The sequence below is a fragment of the Engystomops pustulosus genome, chromosome 7, assembly GCF_040894005.1.
Source record: "Engystomops pustulosus chromosome 7, aEngPut4.maternal, whole genome shotgun sequence".
Lineage (NCBI taxonomy): Eukaryota > Metazoa > Chordata > Amphibia > Anura > Leptodactylidae > Engystomops > Engystomops pustulosus.
Window position 1 is genome coordinate 60891775 of NC_092417.1, and position 18053 is coordinate 60909827.

An 18053-nucleotide genomic window follows, 5' to 3' on the forward strand; every position below is an offset into this window, starting at 1 on the left:
AGTAAAATATGTGGAATCTTAAAAAACCATCCAACATAAAGCAGACATTTGGGAAATGTAAGTTATGAATTTATTTGGGAGCTATGACTATCTGCATCAAAAGTAGAGAATTTAGAACATTGAAAATAAAGAATTTTTCCAAATTTTTGCCAAATTTATTTTTTTTTCATAACTAAACACAAAAGATATCATCCAAATTTTTCACGAGATGTGTCACGAGAAAACAATCTCAAAATCCCCTGGATATCTCATAGCGTTCCAAAACTATAACCACTTATAGTGACACAGGTCAGATTTGAAGAATGGGGCCGCGTCCTTAAGGCCAAAATAGGCTGTGTCCCCTAGGGGTTAATAAGTATAAGAAAATATGAGCTGTATTTGTGTGTGTGGGGGTGGGGATATGACCGTCCATTGGTAGTTCCCGTCCTGTCACTCCATCAGTCACCTGACCCCTAGCTGGGGCGTCGTGCACGCGCACGTCCATGCAGTGAGCGCGCGCAACCCCGCACCAGGCCGAGCCGCCGGTGAATGATTCTTCCCAGCAGCCCCCGCGGCGGCCGCCTCCTCCTCTGCTCCCCGGACTGAACATGGCGTTCACGTTCGCGGCCTTCTGTTATATGCTGGCTCTGCTGCTCACCGCGGCGCTCATATTCTTCGCTATTTGGCATGTAAGTATCCGCGGGACGGCGCTGAGCTGGCTTCTCCCCCTCCATCCCCGGTCTGTCAGGGGCGGCACTGTCCACACTGTGTGTAGTCCCTGCTGTCCCTCCGCCCGTGGGACTACTACCCCCAGCATGCAGGGTGTGCGGGGCACGCAGCTGATTATATAACGCAGCACAAGCCTCCCCCAGCTCGGCATGCTGGGACTTGTAGTGCATCACTGCCTGCTGACAGTCCTAGCATTGATTTCCCCTTATATCTGCTGGCTGCATGTACAGCAATCCCTCTGCTCACAGAATATATTCCCTTGCCTGACTTCAAGCCCAAAATGATTTTCCAGGTTGTGGTTATATTTATTCTATGGTGTGTGGGCACACTGTGCTGTGGTCAGGATTGTGAAAACAGCCATCATTTCCATAATCTCCAAATCCAATCATCACAAGAACAATTTTTTTTGTCTGCAGTGACAATTAAAAAATATGCCAGTTCCGACTTGCATACAAATTCAACTTAAGAACAAACTTGAATAACCTAGCCTGTACATAACCCAGGGACTGCCTGTATATCCCTTTCCTTTCTAGGTGCCCTGTGCTTATTTATTGATTTGTTGTTTGGGGGCAGGGGGTCAGCACGTATCAATCAGTGAGGGCCATTAGATTGGGGTCTGGTAGTGATGTTAGGAGAGGCCTGGGGGAGGGTCTGTAGTACATGGTTATCCATGTCACACTCTCCTGTGACGTAGAATTGACCTGAGGGACACTCTGCTTGTCAAAGCTAAAAACACACGGCTGTGCTTGAGCAGGATTTCATGGACTGACCAGTTGCTGGGGATGGGGCTCCTTATAAATGAGTCCTGTTTTCTGCACATCAGGCCACTACATGCTGCTCGATTCGTGGATGGGGCATGGCCATGTGTCTTAAAGGGGTATTCTCACAAAGACAAGTTTCTTATATGTATTCAGGATAACAAAATAACACATTCTCTAATTCACTGTTATTAACAAAAATGGAGCATTTCACAGATATTATTCCAACCTGTCTCTACCAGTCCTGCTGTACACAATTTCAGTTTCCCCTAGACATGACCCTGTCACTTCTGACAAGGCTGGTGCTACATGTAACGCTTTGTCTGCGTTTGCAAATGCAAACAAAGCCGCAACCACCGGGACGGCCCGATCGCATCAGTGTTTCTATGGAAACGCCTGCGATCGGGAACGAGCCGCCAGTGTTTTGCATTAAATTGACGCAAAACACCGGCGTCTCTTTCCCGATCGCAGGCGTTTCCATAGAAACACCGATGCGATTGGGCCGTCCCAGTGGTTGCGGCTTTGTTTGCATTTGCAAACGCAGACAAAGCGTTACGTGTGGCACCAGCCTTATGGTCGGGCCGCCATCTTGGCTTTCTGTGTGACAGCGTGGAGCTGAGATTTCTTTCTCTGCTATGTGCCTATAGCCCCGCCCCTGCATGGAGCTCAGAGACAGGCACATATCTTTGAGAACACAGATGTAGCAGAGCTCACAGCGTAACAGTGTAAAAGTCTGTCATCCTCTGTGTAATAGGCTTCATGCATCTCTGATCTGTCTCATCTCTCCTCCTAGGTGTCAGTGTGTTAGTACAAAGTCAGACACCAGATGAAAGTGCATATACACCTGTACCCCAATAATGTAACCATATTGCCACCTCACAGAACTAGAGGGAGCATAATGGGGGTCATTTACTAAGGGCCCGATTCGCGTTTTCCCGACGTGTTACCCGAATATTTCCGATTTGCGGCGATTGTACCTGAATTGCCCCGGGATTTTGGCGCACGCGATCAGATTGTGGCGCATCGGCGCTGGCATGCACGCGACGGAAATCGGGGGCGTGGCCGAACGAAAACCCGATGGATTAGGAAAAACCGCCGCATTTAAGAAAAAAAATGTGTTGCGAAAATTACACTTACCTTCACCAGGTATAGGCCGGTGAATTTCAGGGCATTCCAGTGCGCCTCCGGGGAACTTCAGCGCAGCAGCGCCACCTGGTGGATGGCGGAGGAAGTACCTTAGTGAATCCCGGCCGGACCCGAATCCACCGCAGAGAACGCGCCGCTGGATCGCGAACGGACCGGGTAAGTAAATCTGCCCCAATGTGTCTGCTTAGAGAGGCCCCGCCCACATACAGGGATTTTGCACTGAGCACCATAGAGAATGATAGGAGCTAAAACAGCAATAAAACTGAGTAACATTGTAAAGTAAAATGTGACAATTTTCTTTGTGTGGGAAAACTCCTTTTCGCTTTCAATCTATTTGGGAAAATAAGGGGTAGGGTTATTCTTCCTTATAAACAAAATTTTAAATAGACATTTGTAAGTAGAGTTGGAACTTAATATTTTCTCTATATTTCTTTGCATTCTTTTTTGTGTTTCCTTAGATAATCGCATTTGATGAATTGAAGACAGACTACAAGAATCCTATAGACCAGTGTAACACCCTCAATCCTGTAAGTTTTGTGTTGTTTGGTTCTGATTCCCCCTTTCCACCCTTATGGCAGTCGTGTGTGGTGTCTGTAACATCTGCATTTTACTTTGCAAAAATAGAACGTTGTGGTCACGACTGAGGAACTGTCCCACTAAACGCCATGCGTTTTTAACGGCTGTGCTACATTTAGGGTGATGAGGGGTTTGGCTACAGGCAATAAGCTGGTGGGGAGGCATAAGTGGCGCGTCTTATACACTGCTGCCTTATTAGACTGCATCAGATGTATTCCCCTGACGCGCAGCAACGACAGCTCAAACCCCCCTGATGAATTCCAGGATGTTAATAGATGCAGGAGAGATTGTAAAGTAGATCAGGCCAGACAGAATGAGGGGTTTAACTTAAACCTCAGTGGAGTTTTGTGGTTATATCCGCCTGGATTTTGTTCACCTGCTGCAGAAATCTGATCTATTCATTAGCACGTGCATAGATTTCTATAGACCCTATTCAGACCATTTCTGCAACCAATCTTTTGTATGTGAATTAGCTTGACTGCTGTTATTATTATTACTGGAAAAGAGAATGGGAAGGATATTTGTGTATAGGGATAACACCAACACAGAAAAGATGATCGGACCTACAAAACTGATCCCCTTAATTAGTGTGACAGCCCCTTTAAGTCGGACTGCTGTGTATTGTGCTATTAATCTCCCTATGCTCTCGCCGCCTCTTACACTAACATTCTTTCAATCTGCTTTTTACTTTGTCGCAAACAAAGACATTTGAAAAGCTGAAAAAGATTAAAAGAGTGAAAGTTGCACTCAAGGTGTGTACATTCCCTTCGCTGTTCAACTTTTTGTTTTTCAGAACATTTGTATGAATTTTTCTCCCCATCCATATTTTTCCCTTGCCTTTTCACATGCCTGATCCATTATCATTCTCCGGTTTACATATAATCTGTTTCTCTCCTCACAAGGAAGAACTTGATTTTGCCTGCTGACCTAAAACTGTTATTTGCCTTCAGGGTGCTCCCAAAAAGTCACAAACCAGAAAAAAATAAGATGGATAATATTTAGCAGAGAATCCATAGTGATAGCTTATTAAAATCCAATACACGCCCTGTACGCCGCTTATTTCTATCCATTACTAGGTGCATGGGTTAGACTACAAGAATGGGCTTCCTGTGTCATGCTGTATAATGCCTTAGGGTGATGCTATGCATGGCATTTTGAACCCGTTTTTGGTCCGTTTTTAAGCAGTCCGTTTTTGAAAACGCATCTGTTTTTGACCAGTTTTAATTAAGGTTATTGGTAAAAAATGGTCCAAAAACAGTCCAAGAATGTGATGTGTGGCAGCACCATTATAATACAGGGCACACATCCTTGCTGCTGTTAATCCTCCATCGCATTTTTATTTATTTTTTTTAAAATGAAATGAACCATGGGCATAGGAGGAACTAATGCTATGAGCTGGAATACCATTAGCTCCCACATCCAATATTAGCTCTGTCCCTGACTCAGAGTTGCTTCTAGGCAAATTAAGATTGTTAACATTGACAATTAAATTCACCCATAACTGGGGATGGATGTCATACAGTGTCATTCGCCTCCCATGGCTGCTGTTGCTGGATACCTTTTCTTGCAGTAGGGTGAAATATTATAGTCTATTAGGCTATTCCATGCTGCCATACGGCTCATTACTCCACTACATGGAAACCTGCAGAAGGCACTTCACAGTTTGTCGCGATTGTTCCTCATTGTCACACTTGTTATATAACCAGACCTGATGTCACTTGTGCATTGACTTTGCCATCTTATTATTCACTGTGAGGTTATTAACATGCATGGAAGGCGTGTGTGATATTAACACAGGAATGTGCACGATTCAGGGATTGTGTGTTGTCCTCCTTTTAAAGGTTGGTTGTACATGAAGCGTTGCTTATTTCTATGATGTAAGGGATGGGGAATTATTTTGGTGTGTTTATAGATGAGGGTTTTACATGAACTCTCAGCCCCGTTGTAGAGATTATATTGTGAGAGCAGCTCCTGCAGTAGGATTAAGCTGCTTCTGCCTCCCCAGCTGTTACTCTATGAGCTGCTGTATTAACTTACTCCTTATGTTCCCACCAGAGCAATAAACAGATATTTCCTTGTACAGTTTCCAAAATCTGGAAGCAGGGAATGTCTCATTTTGTGAATTTGATAGTTAAAGGATGCTATACCATGTATAGATCACTGCCCTTACTACAAATGCATCCCATGGAGGAAGGATATCTCCCTAATAGCTAATCCCACATAGGGAGACTGACAGCTGACTGATAGGGAGACTACAGTTTGCTGGATTATTGTTCAGATCACTAGAACAATCTTTGTGTGCGATTTCAGCCCTGAAGACTTAACCTGGAGTATGTTAACATGTAACTCAGGATCAGTGCTGAATAAGTAATGTAATGTGTATATACACAGTGACTCCACCAGCAGAATAGTGAGTGCAGCCCTGGAGTATAATACAGGATGTAACTCGGGGTCAGTACAGAAGTAATACCATGTATGTACACAGTGGGGGAATGATCAATGTGTCTCAGCTTCTGACTGTGTCTATGGCTGAGAAACACAAGTTTTTAGCTGTTCAGGTTAATCACTATGATGAATAGTGGTGCAGTATAAAACTGTGGGTTCCTACTTTAGACCTACTTTTAGTTGTTTAACTGTTTAAACTATATGCCACAATTTTGGGTACAAGGATAATTTCCAAAAACCAACACGCCCAAAAAAGTTCTAAAAGCCTTGATAAATGTGGTGCAAGGCATTTTGTATTTTGGCACAAAACCACCAGAATTGTGGTGCAAGTGCGTTAGTAAATTCCATCCAGAGACCCCACCAGCAGAATAGTGATCAGCACAAGACAGATTAAATGTACAGTATGTGCAAAGTGATGTGTGATGACACCCAGTGTTGGCCACTAGAGAGATTTTGTGTATGGGTGCTGTAGACTGCAATGAACGATAGCATGTAGCTTTAACAAATATATGTGTAGAACAGAACTGTATGTCATGCTAGAAAAATCTCCCTACTAGCTGCAACTAAGCTTTGACCACACAGTCTTGGACATCTGTGCCAATAGTTAAATCCTCAAAGGAAATCTACCACCAACCATGATAAACTGGGGACTGTGGTAAACTTTATTCTAAAATCAACTTTTATAATTATTCTAATGAGCTTGCAGCAGAGACTCTCAGTGCTGTAGCTTCACATGCTTTTACAATGAGCAAGGCAGCTCTTCCTGCTACTTCTAGATTACATAGGCAGAGAACGCAAACAGGTTCTGTTCATAATAACAGCTTGTGAATCTGGTAACAGAGGGGCTCTGGTAACAAAGGAGGCCATAGATTAGTCACTGCCTGGATCTATGAGTATATGTTTTGGTTTATCATGATGGATTTTTTTTTTATTATTTTCTTTCTCTGCATTTTGTGGCATGTGCTTAGTCTCAGAAGTGCCTTGTGGGAGGGGGGGGGGGGGTGATTTTCCTCCACAAATTCAGATTGTTTACACACTGGAATGAGGGATCATCTCATAATTTCCTCTCTAGTCCTTTTAGTTCTAGTTGCCACTTGTTCTAGGTCACTGCAGCCTGATAAGTCACCACAAACCTACCAGCCCAGCTACAATCCTGGAATAGAATGGCATTTTTCAGTCTGCTACTGCGTGTAAATAAAATTGAAATTAGTATTTTGCCAACTTCAAACAGCTGCAAAAACACCTGTTTGCCACTAGGCATTACAGAAATGGTGCGGAGTATGTCCAGCAGTGGCAACAGGGATGGCCACAAGACTTTTGGCGTTTCTCTTCCTCAAGCATTGGTTGGGGCAATGGTTGTCTACAAACAGCCTGTAGTTGATATCATCACTGTGGTTAAGTGGCTCATGCAGTATGTCTGTATCCAGCAACTGCAAAGAAAGCTCCCACATATAGATTGGCGGACATTTACTATGGCGTTTCCGCCAGTTTTGTGGCGCTCTCACCGCATGTTCTGTCCTCCGACCTATTTATTAACTGGCGGCGCCAAAAAAAATTACTTTTTCCCCATCACCACGACGGCACCAACCAGAGAGAGGGATCCGCCCCCAGGGACAGGAAACCTGAGCATAAAAAACACGCCCTTCCTATCCTGCCTCAGTGGTTTCCTGTCCCTGGCGGGAACCTGAGTGTGTAGAGAACTATTACCTAGTACCTGTCAGACAACAGGTACTAGGGTTTTGAACCCAGCCAGTGAGCTGGAGATCGTCCAGATCTGGAGTGATCCAAAGCCTAGCCCCAGAAACAGCATGATGTGGGGACTAGAGTGCGCCTGTTCGGGGTTCCTGCTGCACGCTGCTGACCCCAGAGTGGGAGCCCAGCCGTGTCCGACATCTTTAGAAGCAGGATTCGGAGTTTACATGGTGTGACAACTCTCCATACACACCTCACATGGTGAATGGCGCTAACAGGATGGGACTTCTGGCGTCCCGTACAGAACACGCCTCCAGTTGGATTGGTTTGTGTCTGTTGGATTATCCATTTGAGGGGCTAACGGAACCTGACAAGGAGCTCACCGTATCCCCACAGACCCGGCAGAACCTCTGTACCTATATGAGAGTTCTGGGTGGTAAGTCTACTTTTCTTCTATTACACTCATGATATGTAGTGTGTAATATGAATTCTGGTTAACCTATGGAAAGGCTACCAGCCATTCTAAACTAAACGTGCTTGCTTTTGTGAGGGGGCTGCATCTATGCAGCTTTAAAATCTGCAAGTCCCAGAATGGGAAGATGGTCTGTAATCCTGGTTAGTAGCTCAGGTCACAGCTTTTGATTAATTACTCTTGCAGGATGAGTTAATTATCTAACGACTTGCAGGTTAGCCTCTCCTCCCAGGTGGAGAGATGTGCAGGACTGAGACCCCTCACAGAGCACATGGTTATTTTTCAGTTATCTTGGAAGGTCTGATGAACCACATGCTGCTTTTATAAAGCATGGCCTGGACTAAAAGTGAGTTCCCATCAACATTGATCATTTGGAAACTCAAGATTACAAGATGTAGTAAAACATTTATTATATGGGCTATGCCTGCAAAACTTGTTAGGTTTTAAACAACTCAGTGTTGGCATATTGCAGTTTGTTAACAGATGTGCAGTTTCCTAACCTAATTCAAACTGCTCTCTCCAACCTTGTACATCTACATACAATAGGATATAAAAGGTTTATTCATATAACACATTGTGGTTGCGGGACCATTAACACATTAACATTTGACTATGTATTCGCTGAGAAAGTGGACTTTGAGTGTCCGTACACTGAAAGATCAGCAATTGTATCACATGAGGTATAGAGTATATTGTTAATTATGCCTCAATCCTTGCTGGAAATAGTTTCACAGATGCAGGGTAATGTGAATTATGATATATCCCTTGCTGTGAATAGTTCCACAGATACAGAGTAATGTGAATGATGCTATGTTCCTTGCTGTTAAGTGGTTCCACAAATACCCAAGGTAATGTGAATAATTGCATAATCCTTGCTGTGAATAGTTTCCACAGATACACAAAATAATGTGAATGATCCAGGCTGTGAGCGGTGGTTCCACAAATACCCAAGGTAATGTGAACTATTACATAATCCAGGCTGTGGATAGTTTCCACAGATACACAAAGTAATGTGAATGATCCCGGCTGTGAGCAGTGGTTCCACAAATACCCAAGGTAATGTGAATAATTGCATAATCCTTGCTGTGAATAGTTTCCACAGATACACAAAGTAATGTGAATGATCCAGGCTGTGAGCGGTGGTTCCACAAATACCCAAGGCAATGTGAATAATTACATAATCCTTGCGGTGAATAGTTCCACAGATACAGAGTAATGTGAATGATGCTATACTCCTTGCTGAGAGCAGTGGTTCCACAAATACCCAAGGCAATGTGAATAATTACATAATCCTTGCTGTGAATAGTTTCCACAGATACACAAAGTAATGTGAATGATCCAGGCTGTGAGCGGTGGTTCCACAAATACCCAAGGTAATGTGAACTATTACATAATCCAGGCTGTGAACAGTTTTCCACAGATACACAAGGTAATGTGAATGATAACATAAAAATGTCTGTGGGGGGTGGCTCCACAAGTACCCACAAGATAATGGGAAGTATGCCAAAAAACCTTGATAGAAGAAGTAGTTTCACAGGTAAGCGAGTAATGTGAACGATGCCAGAGTCCTTGCTGGAAGCAGCTGGTCCCCAGGTAAGCAGGTAATGTGAATGGTTCCGGAATCCTTGCTCCGAGCGGTTGCTCTACAGGGGAGCAAGAGATGATGAATTGGGGTAGGATATGCTCCTTGCATTGTGTTTTGCTGGTACAGCAGACTCCCAATATCCATGTGTACCCAGACTTGGGGAGTTTTTCCCAAGGGGATATGATTCCCCTGATGGTTGTCTGCTTATTAGTATAAGCCCAACAGTCTGCTTCCTTTCAAGGTCACAAAAATAGAGCAAGTCAGTGTCTCTTTTCATGTCCTGCAGATTTAAATATATTTTGCAGATTCTAAACTAGTGGAGCCTGACAGGCTGTCAGCGCATCCTCTCAGACCTGGAAAAACATTCGAAAGTCCAGTAGCACCAAAACAATAACAAAAAGCTTTGTTGGTGAAAACCTCAGTACTGGTCTTGACACACCAGGCAGATATACTAGACTGCATTCCAAACTCAAAAAAAAAAAAAAAAATAAAAAAATATTTTTTTGAAATGGATGGGTGCTTTATTTACCCAAGTGTAACTTTTCAGACCCTGTTCTGGATTCTTTTTTTCAAGCAATGTGATAAATCCAACATTCCACATATATGAACAACTTCAATTAAGCATGTGATCATACCAGGTGCATTTTACAACCAAATTGTACAAATCCGCCATTAATAACTTGTAGTGAACAACATTCATCTGTTTCAAATATATTCATGTGAAATAACAATCATTTACTTTTATGACTTAGAACTCCAAGGGAGATAAAAAAATTGTTACTATGATATTACTATGTGTGCAGGTGCACAAGTCCTTATGATGTCAGGGAGCCATTCACCTGTCACAAGGGTGGCAAACCTATGGCATAGGTGCCAGAGGCAGCCTTTTCTGTGGGCACCCAGACCATCACCACAGAATAATAGTTCACATGACAGATCTCAGAGTCAGCCTGCAGAATCTTCTTACAATGATAGATGAATTTGCCCTCTTCCTTTCAACCGGGTTGGTGTCCTTGGGAGGCTGAAGGAATGAAATTTGTCAATTAACAAAGAGAAATACATTACTGCTTAGGTTGCTGCGCTGGAGTTTTGCAATAGATAAGTCGCTTTTGGTTGAGGTTTGGGCACTGAGGCTATAAAGGGTTCGCCATCACTGACCTATCATATACCCACATAATACTAAACCACCTCTTTCCTTCAACCCAAGCCGCGTCAATTTTTGCCACACGCGCAGATCCTGAATAGTCATCTGGAACAATGGAAGCGATGGCCCTGATGTTTCCATTCATGTCCAGTCATACCTCTGTGTTGCATATAGGGAGGTTATCTTCCATTGGGGCAAAGCTGTCCCTTCTTATAGCAAGGTTTAAAATGGATATAGTATAAACCAGTTTTTATCTACTGTTTACCAGGTCTTAGTTTAGTTTTTAAGACCTCTACAACTTGTTTTTCTGCAAGTAAGGTACAGGCTGTAATTTTCACTAGACAGTCTAGGGGTCAGTCCTCTGGAATCTAAACAAGCTGCTGTCAGGATTCTAAGAGGTTCTTATAGTTATTATATGTACTGTCTTCTTAAGGTGTAGGAACCTAGGTAGAAGGTACAGTTTTTCAGAGAATCTGGAGTCGGTCGAAAAGTCATTCTCAAAGTTCTGAAGATTATAACAATCGGGGAACAAACAAGGAGTAAATTGTCAGAGGATCATACAGTGTAAAGGAATATGCTCTGTAACACATTCCTTAGGAACATCCTAAATAAATAGAGGACTGGCAGAGCTTTTGTCCGTCATGCAAATCTCAGATTGATTTGGAACATTCTAATATTCTCTAGTATCATTTTTTTCTCTTAAAAAAAAAAAAAAAAAAAAACCCTTCAGTTTTTTCTGGTTAGTAAGTTGACATGAAATCCAGAGGCAATTGGGTCATAAAGTCTCCACATTAGGTCCCACAGTAGGATGTCCCTACTCGCAAAGGTTGACCTAATCTTGTGGCTTCGGTAGTATTTTCGATCTGACCTCCACTATCTATTATTGGTCATACAGAATATTCTTATGTCCCTTGGCACCAATTCAAAATCTGAAGGGGAAGAAGGTTTTCATAACCTAGAGGCCAGGGGTTCGGGTTATAATATATCCTAAGAGTATGTGTATTGCGTAAAGGCAAATAATCAGTTTACTCGGTGGTCTAGACCTCTATAAAGAGTAGAATTTGACCTATGTAGTCTCAAAAAATTATCAGTGCCCTTTCTACCCGAGCACTTGCCACATCTTGGGTATAATTTAGACATGCATCCTGGGACCGGATCTGTCAGGCAGCATGCGGGTTTACCCCCCACACTTTCTTTAAACACTATCGGTTAAATGTGGTGGGTACTCTTGAACTCTTTACCAGAGAAAATCGCTCTCCTCTGTTATCCCTCCCTAAATATTTCTCTCTGAAAATCTCTCTGGTTGGTGCCGTCGTGGTGATGGGGAAAACAGTAGTTACTTACCGGTAATGATGTTTCCTCGAACCACGACGGCACCAGGTATATTCCCACCCGGGTGTTTTTTCCTACCTTTTTTATTTGTGGTAGTCCATGGGTAGAGTTAATATAATTAAATATAAATAATAATAATTTTGGGCATCAGAATTATGCTTACATGGAAATGTTTTTTCTGATGTACTAATAAGGTTCTTCCAAGTCTCTGTAACCACTGAGGCAGGATAGGAAGGGCGTGTTTTTTATGCTCAGGTTTCCTGTCCCTGGGGGCGGATCCCTCTCTCTGGTTGGTGCCGTCGTGGTTCGAGGAAACATCATTACCGGTAAGTAACTACTGTTTTCCGTCTGCTCAGACTCATCTCCGAAAAGGGGCCTGGCTTTGGCAGAGTGGAAACTCAGACACAATTAATATGTGTCGCAGCCATTTTTGGGCGCTGCAAAATGGCGGAAAGTAGACCAAAAGAAATTTGGTCTAGCAGAGACACAAAACATTGCTATTGCACTGTTGCCTGTTCTCTGACTGTTGGACACATTTCTGGTGCTCGGGAAAGATTTTGGTCCCAGGGACAGAAAATGAATCTGCACAGCTCCACAATATTAAATGTGTATCTTCTTCCCGAGAGCAGGTCGGTAACAAAGCCAATGCAGACACCGACACTTTATGTAAATGTCCCCCATTGTGTTCAATCAAATGGCAATGTATCAGCCTATTAATAGGAATTGTAATTCTGATATTGTGAAGACTCTCTAGTGGACAGTGTGGTGCAGTGCGTGATGGGAAGAGGCTTGTGTGTGTGTATAAGAGCTGGGGGGAGTCACTTTGTGCCTTCTGGTTAATGTGATGTAAATATTCTCTTGTCCTTCTCTTTCAGCTTGTGCTTCCCGAGTATCTCATCCATGCATTCTTCTGTGTCATGTTTCTATGTGCCGCAGAGTGGTTAACCCTCAGTTTAAACATGCCTCTTTTGGCCTACCATATTTGGAGGTAATTTTTTTTTTTTTTTACATTACTATTTAAAGAGGGATGCCAACAAATATAGCTGAATGGACTGATAAAGTGGTTTATTTGGGCAGTGGTCTACAGCCCCTCGCTTCACAATTTTTGTGAAACCAATGTATTTATTATTCAAATGGTTATGGAGCATTGTGTGTGCACAACACTGTGACCGAGCCGGGCGACTGCGCCACAAAGTGTAAAGCATGTTCTATATTTGTTTGTACGCTCAGCTTTCATGGGGGAGGGGTGAGGAGTGCTCGTCCCTCCTCTCTCCTGCACGCGGCTGTCTGCTCAGAGCATACTTGGGGGGCCCGGTTCCTTAACCCTTTCAGGACCTGGCCCTTTTTTGTTTTTTCATTTTTTACTCCCCATGATCAAAAATCCATAACTTTTTTATTTTTCCATGTACAGAGCTGTGTGACGGCTTATTTTCTGCGTAACAAATTGCACTTCATAGAGATGGTATTGAATATTCCATGCCGTGTACTAGGAAGCGGGAAAAAAATTCCAAATGCAGTGAAATTGGTAAAAAAACGCATTTGTGCCGCCTTCTTGTGGGCTTGGATCTTACGGATTTCACTGTGCGCCCCAAATGACATGTCTACTTTATTCTTTGGGTCGGTACGATTACAGGGATACCAAATTTGTATAGGTTTTATAATGTTTTCATACATTTAAAAAAATTAAAACCTCCTGTACAAAAATTTTTTTTGGGATTTTGCCATCTTCTGGCGCTAATAACTTTTTTATACTTTGGTGTACTGAGCTGTGGGTGGTGTCGTTTTTTGCGGATTTTGATGACGTTTACAATGTTATCAATTTTAGGACTGTACGACCTTGTGATCACTTTTTATAGAATTTTTTAATTTTTTTAAATGACAAAAAAAGTGCCATTTTCGAATTTGGGCGCGATTTTCCGTTACGGGATTAAACGCAGTGAAAAACCGTTATCATATTTTGATAGATCGGGCATTTTCGGACGCGGCGATACCTAATGTGTTTATGATTTTTACTGTTTATTTATTTTTATATCAGTTCTAGGGAAAGGGGGGTGATTTGAGTTTTTAGGGTTTTTTATTAGAATTTTTTTTTTTTTTACTTTTTTTTATTTTTATTTTTAGTACTTTTCAGACTCCCTAGGGTACTTTAACCCTAGGGGGTCTGCACGATCCTATCATATACTGCCATACTACAGTATGGCAGTATATGGGGATTTTACTCCTCATACATTACAATGTGCTGATAGCACATTGTAATGCATGGGTTAACCAAAAGTAGCCTCGGGTCTTCGCGAGACCCGAGGTTACCATGGCGACGGATCGCCGCTCCCCGATGACGTCACGGGGAGCGGCGATCCTCGAAAAGATGGCGGCGCCCATGCTAGCACCGATCGCGGGTGTTACCGGTAAGCCTTTGCTGCAATATGCAGCAAAGACTTACCAGCTATGGAGAGGGCTCAGCGCGTGAGCCCTCTCCATGCACCCGCGGCCGACCCGTAACGTGCTATTACGTCACGGGTCGTGAAAGGGTTAAAGGGAACCCAATAAACTACTACCAGTATGTTGTCAAGATGCTACACACCTTCCATATGATTTCTTAAATGACGCCGTGTGGTGGCATCATGTAAAAAATCTACTGTAAAGTGAAATGTGAATTGGTTGTGTAAAGTCAGAGGCGGAGAGTTTAGCGCAGAAGTCAAGTTCCCCCCTGCCTTTCTTTGCTGTATTTGATGCCCTTATGTCCTGAATAATAACTGGCACTCCTGAAGCTTGGTGCATAATGTAACTCACAGAAGAGGGGACGTTCTGAGACAGGGAGAGCTTGACTTCAGTGCTGAGTTTTCCGCCTCCTTGACTTTATACCAATTTGAATCTCCCTACAAAGTAGATTTTTTGGATGATGCCACCCCACTGTACCAAGAACAAAACATCACCTAGGTGTTAAGCTGCTTGAAAACAAACTAGTAATAGTTTATTAGGCTTATGTCTCCTGACAGGTTCCTTTTAATTCCACATGGAGTGATGTTGCTCAAAATATAGGGCATGTCTGTCGAAAGCCGCAAGCTATTTTTTCGAATTTCTAGTGGATATCGTATTAAATCCTGCCCTGTTAGCTTACACTTACAGTCCAGACTTTAATAACTAAATCCGTAACGATTCACATTGTAGGGAATTGTTTCCAAATGCTTATGTACACTGGCCAGCCCTACTTCTCAGGACCATAGACTTCAGCTCCTGCCCTTTCCAGCCCCCATACAGATGCATGCTAGGTTTGGCCTGATTTAGATCTTTTCTCCTCTAATGCCTACTACTATGGCAGCATTGCCCTCATATGTTCACCAGGTTCTACCAGCAACAATCTGATGTGTATGGTCCGCTTTATACACTCCATTACAATAAATAATGGAAATGTCAGAATACACCAAAAGTGTTGTCTGAAAGCCGTCAGATTATCTTTTTAGGTCTGTGGCGTTTTGCCTGATAATTAGGGATGGCTCCACTGAAATGAATTTGGCTTAGTGCTTTGTAAGCAAGCACTTTTATAACTTAATATTATAACTAATAATGCATTTATAGGTCAGTAACATTCTCTCGTTTGTAGGTACATGAGCAGACCTGTGATGAGCGGTCCTGGCCTTTATGATCCAACAACTATTATGAATGCAGACATTCTTGCGTATTGTCAAAAGGAGGGATGGTGTAAACTAGCCTTTTACCTGCTCTCATTTTTCTACTATCTTTATGGGTAAGTTGTTTTGTTCCCCTGCTTAATACTTAGCTTGTACCTTCTTGGAAGGAACCTTACTCGCTCATATGGGCCACATGGAAAAATAATGGTATACAAGTACACCTTCATTACAGAAATTCAGAGCCATTATTTTTCACTCCAGGGACAAGGGACTTTCACCTTGCTCTTTACCACTCTTTAGCTTCCCTACTTTGTATTCATGTGTAGGAAGTAGTCACTAACAGAGATGGGTCACTGCTACGTGCACTGCCCTGTTATCAAGATGGCCGTGAGTGTGGCCAGGAATTACTTTAAAGCTGACAACCAGTTTCCGAGACAATCTGTTGTTAAATGTCATGTGATTACAGTGCATGGGAGGCAAGATGTAAATGTTCAGTGTTGCTAGAGACCCTGAGCATTAGCTGTGGTCATAAAACTGAGTTAACATGATGCTGATCATTGATGGGGACTGGTTGTCAGCCCAAAAGCAATTCTGGGCCCACCCCCTTTGCTTTGGTTCCTTGTATGTGGACGAGAATAGAGAACTGCTGTAGAACATTTAGCTCTGTGGTAGAGATGTGCTGACCCAGTGTTCATGGTTCGGCTGCTCACCAGACATATTGCCAACTGAACAGTCATCCCAGGACTATGTCATGATCACGCAACCAAACATGAATGTGGCTATGCTTATCCATCTTTACAATTAGATAGTAGATATGTCACTGGGAGCCACCACCTTTGGGTATTAAAGTATTGACTCTTAGTAGGAAGACCTATTCTGTAAGAATGTTAGCATAATAGCTCACACGTCTCTTTGGATAGTGCGTTTCATCCTCTTCACGTACCTATTCCCTTTTTATTGCAGAATGATCTATGTTTTGGTGAGCTCCTAAGAAACCCTGCAGAAGACGCTGGTTGAATTATTGCATGCAAAGCTGTAAACACTTATAGGCATTTGATCCGACAAGATCCTACCGCAGCCGCCAATGGGTTCCCTAGACTGCATATACGAGGGGGAAAAACACTGCTTCCCAATTTTAACAGCCGGATACATTTTGTGTCGGTGGGAAGATACGTTTCAAGTTTTACAAAGACTGGGAAATTGTGTATATCTGTCATTCTTCTGCTTCTGTTTCCTTTAAACTGTTCTTTTTTTTATTTTTCCATTTTTCCGTTAGGTTTTTGCTCGAGTGTAATGTTCTGCACTGTTATTTTGGCTCAGCTGAAGGAACGCTGCAGCCTGAATTGGCTTGAGTTTAATCCTCTGAGTTGGAGTAAGATTTTGTAAGAAAGCTGTAGGATCCCTTTAGCAAATCCATTTAAAAAAATTTTCAAAAACACCCCAGATTTACATTGCTTTTCTTGATGCTTTTCATCATTCATGATGGCTCACACCCAAGTTTTTACATGGTGATGGAGCCGTCCATGCTACACAGACTTGACATTTAAATGTATGAAAAATAGCCATGTGATCAACTTTAATATGTGGAAAGTAGTGTTGTATTCTTGCCAAAAACCTTCATCCTCAACTGAAGATTTGCATAACACATGAAAAAGAGCATCACCATTACTTGTATTATATAGAAGTTGTCAGTTTATACAGGTGGTATATGCATATACCTTAAGCCAAAACCAGGGGCATGCAAAACAGGTGCCGGTCTTCCCATTTACCTTTTGACTCTGTAAGGACCTGGCACCTGTCTTGTGTGTACCATCACGCCTGCTTTTAGTTCAAGATAACTTATATCTGACACTGACCGCTAAGAGGTTATCAGATGCAGAGCTGATGATTGCTTGTTCATGTCACATGGTGGAAGAAAAATGTCTACAAGCCCCATAACAAATAGACATAATATGCAAAGTCGAAATTATTATTATTGTCTTTAACAACCCATAGAATAAAGTAAATAATTATTGAACCTGCACGATGAACACTGTAAAAAAAAAAAAAAAAATTAAACCTGCCAAAAATAATTTTTACCTATTTAATCCCACAAAAAGGGATTAAAAAAAAAATGTATTCCAGAATTATACTGTTGCAAAGTACAACATGTCCTGCAAAAAAACAAGCCATCGACCAGCTCCTTAGCCAAAAAAGTAAATGTTATGCCACTTGGGCGATGGCGATGCAAAGATAGGTTTTTTTTTTTTTTCCCCCCACATCAGGGTTTTATTTGTCAAAATTAGTAGAATATAAGAATAATCAAGTCTAGTTTCACTATAATCGTATTGACCCATAAAATAAAGATATCATATATACTGGAGTAAAAGCAGAGGCCCCTAATGTAATCAACCCCATGTAGTCAGCCAGCCCCTGTTAACCCAATTCATTTAAAAAAAAATCAAAACTCACCTTTCCGGTGTCCGGCAGCAGCAGGTCCGGTGCGCCAGCTGGCACACACAATAAGATGACAGCGGCGTCCGGCACACAGGACCTGCCGCATCCAAGAAGAATCACTTTGATAAGT

At 42.5% G+C, this 18053-nt stretch overlaps 1 protein-coding gene across 2 annotated transcripts; it reads left to right on the top strand.

The window, feature by feature from the left end:
* The first annotated feature begins 417 nt into the window (after nucleotides 1-417).
* Nucleotides 418-16923, top strand: CNIH1 (cornichon family member 1). 2 transcript variants are annotated; one of them, XM_072116134.1, is made up of 6 exons: nucleotides 418-668; nucleotides 3071-3139; nucleotides 3893-3940; nucleotides 12734-12846; nucleotides 15460-15603; nucleotides 16451-16923. In XM_072116134.1, the coding sequence occupies exons 1-6, from the start codon at nucleotides 588-590 to the stop codon at nucleotides 16476-16478; spliced, it is 483 nt and encodes a 160-aa protein (XP_071972235.1). In that variant the 5' UTR covers nucleotides 418-587; the 3' UTR covers nucleotides 16479-16923. The 2 variants fall into 2 exon arrangements, with proteins under 2 accessions (XP_071972235.1, XP_071972236.1); XM_072116135.1 differs by lacking the exon at nucleotides 3893-3940 and having other exon boundaries at nucleotides 425-668.
* The last annotated feature ends 1130 nt before the right edge of the window (nucleotides 16924-18053 follow it).

Bases quoted from the DNA above. Each gene is read 5' to 3' on its own strand.
- CNIH1 (XM_072116134.1), top strand. From the start codon at position 588: ATGGCGTTCACGTTCGCGGCCTTCTGTTATATGCTGGCTCTGCTGCTC. The intron at 3,941-12,733 runs GTGTGTACATTC...CTTCTCTTTCAG, and splicing joins GAGTGAAAGTTGCACTCAAG to CTTGTGCTTCCCGAGTATCT. The intron at 12,847-15,459 runs GTAATTTTTTTT...TCTCGTTTGTAG, and splicing joins TTGGCCTACCATATTTGGAG to GTACATGAGCAGACCTGTGA.